We start from the raw sequence: 2,296 nt of genomic DNA, 5'->3' as shown, positions 1-2,296 counted from the left end.
GCCAGGCGAGAAAGGATCGGTGAGTTTGCTTTGAGAAGTGATGCTATTGTCTGTTACTGAAATAAATGTTAACCAAAATTAAAAAAAAAAAGATAAAAACTAGACATATAAACGAATAAAATGACAAAAAACAACAACAAAAATACTGAAATTAAAAGGAAAATATAAAAATAAAAACTCTAATAGCATGTCAATGATATACAGTGGTGGCCAAAATTATTAGAACACTAGTATTTAATCCATAAACACTGTATTAATCCATAAAATGTCAACAAGTGCACAAAATTCAATGTTGGCCTCCTTAAAAATGTGTAGCATTTGTTGTGTTCAGACAGGAAAACCAGGAGAGGCAGGAAATAAAGGGCCAGAGGGTGGGCGTGGCCAACCTGGACCCGAGGGCACAGCTGGAGAGCCTGGCCCAAGAGGCATGCAAGGAGACGGCGGGGTACCTGGACTGCCTGGGGCACAGGGACGACCAGTACGCCTGCTTTAATCGTCTTATTACTGCCGCCTTAAATATGTCACACTTTTATCATAGAGACTTTGATTTGTGTGGAACTGGATTTCACTGAACTAAACCTGTACTAAATGAGGAAATATTTTCCTCCAGGGCCGAGCACCCATAGATGAACACATCAAGCAGGTCTGCATGAGGGTTTTGCACGGTCAGTATTTTGATATCCTAACAGATATTTACAAATGTAAGCTCGACTCATTGTTAAATTCGAATGGGTTTCGTTTTTTGAATGGATTTGCCATTTCCGGTTTCCTCACAGGACAGCTCGCCCAGTTGGCAGCCAGTCTGACGAGGCCCGAGTCGGGCATCTCTGGGTTGCCAGGTCCTCCTGGTCCCCCCGGCCCTCCAGGGCCTGGTGGAGACAATGGCTTCCCTGGGCATCCTGGAAGCAGAGGACTGCCGGGTCTCAAAGGGCCCCTGGGGCTCATAGGGAGGAAAGGGCCCAAAGGTACGAAGCTACACATTTGAAAGATCTCCCCATACAGATTTCGCAAGAGTTTTTTGTTGATCAAGTGGATTTGCTGTGTTTACCAACAGAAAAGTGACCGGTTTGAAAATGAGCTGTTTCACGTGGCGCTACACTTGACAATGGAAAATAGACCAAAATTGTGCTAATATGACCCTACCTTAAGACTGATTGAATGATTTCATATGTACAATTTTTCTTTTGCTTTCCATTGCATGCCGACTTTAAAATTAAACATGAAATGGATCATTCCTATAAACTGTACAGGCTCAACAATCTGCTAAATTTGCCCACGACACGGGCTGAATAGGAAAAAATGACCCTTTAATAAATGCATAAACAATAGTACAAATGTGATTTACTAGCATAAAACATGGGACAAACACTGGGCTAAATATTGTGTTTGTATTAGTCATATTACTAAGTGACCAATGTGCCACAATACTGTGGAATATGATTGGCCATGAATCATTTGATGTCGACAACATACAAGAAGTGTGTCAAGTCCATTTACACTTCAAAAAATGATCTTCTACTGACTAATTTTGTCTTTTCCAGTAAAAACATCTAAGCAAAATATCAAAGCAAAATGAAAAAAAATTTAATAAATCTGCCAATGGGAAATCATTTTTTGCAGTGTATCATAACTGATGTATGGTTAACTGCATTTTATTTTTGGCATTTAGTATTGTTTTATACCCTATTATTTTATTCCCTATTCCCAGAACAACATTTTAAGGCATGAAGCACCATCTACATCCCATATTACAACCTTTGTGTTGTCCTTCATTTAGGTGACCAAGGTGATAGGGGAGATAGAGGGCTCACAGTGGTGGGGTCTAAAGGAGTACCTGGACCCCCAGGGCTCCCAGGTAAGAGCAAGGCCTGCATTTTATCTAATATCCATCACTGTGTGTTAAATGATCTTTAAATCTCTGAATATCATGCTCCTGACTGCTGGTCTGTTTGTCCACCGGCTCTTAGGTGACCCTGGGAAACCAGCATATGGCAGCAATGGGCGTGACGGTCTGAGAGGACCAGCAGGTGTTCCTGGAATGCCAGGTGTGCCCGGCCCACCAGGTCCCCCCGGCCCTAACGGATACTGCGAGTCATCTCAGTGCGTGCTTCAAGCAGTTGCGAGTCCGATATCTGTCAAAGAGTCCAGCATGAAGGGACCAGATGGTCTATGGGCTGACAGCCATCAGTGAGCCACACATCAGAGCCCAGCGTCTCTGGACAGGGAAACTTGAGAGACTTAGAGTGACTAACTCGACGAGGAGATTTCTGCGTCAGTGGTATATGCAGGTGTGACT

The 2,296-nt window shown here is 43.0% G+C and overlaps 1 protein-coding gene across 1 annotated transcript in view; it reads left to right on the top strand.

The window, feature by feature from the left end:
* The window catches only part of LOC107580203 (collagen alpha-1(IX) chain-like), a gene marked incomplete at its 5' end in the record, with an annotated part of 2,545 nt that extends 255 nt beyond the window's left edge, over positions 1–2,290 (top strand). Inside the window, 6 exons of the mRNA XM_016265934.1 lie at positions 6–19; positions 332–478; positions 611–665; positions 777–965; positions 1,778–1,855; positions 1,968–2,290. Of these exons, the coding sequence (XP_016121420.1) occupies positions 6–19; positions 332–478; positions 611–665; positions 777–965; positions 1,778–1,855; positions 1,968–2,191 (707 nt within the window). The remainder of the gene's footprint in view (positions 1–5; positions 20–331; positions 479–610; positions 666–776; positions 966–1,777; positions 1,856–1,967) is intronic.
* Positions 2,291–2,296: the final 6 nt, after the last annotated feature.

The sequence above is a fragment of the Sinocyclocheilus grahami genome, unplaced genomic scaffold, assembly GCF_001515645.1.
Source record: "Sinocyclocheilus grahami isolate Dianchi unplaced genomic scaffold, SAMN03320097.WGS_v1.1 scaffold26775.1, whole genome shotgun sequence".
NCBI classification, from domain to species: Eukaryota; Metazoa; Chordata; class Actinopteri; order Cypriniformes; family Cyprinidae; genus Sinocyclocheilus; species Sinocyclocheilus grahami.
This window is presented reverse-complemented; position numbering and strand designations above follow the sequence as displayed.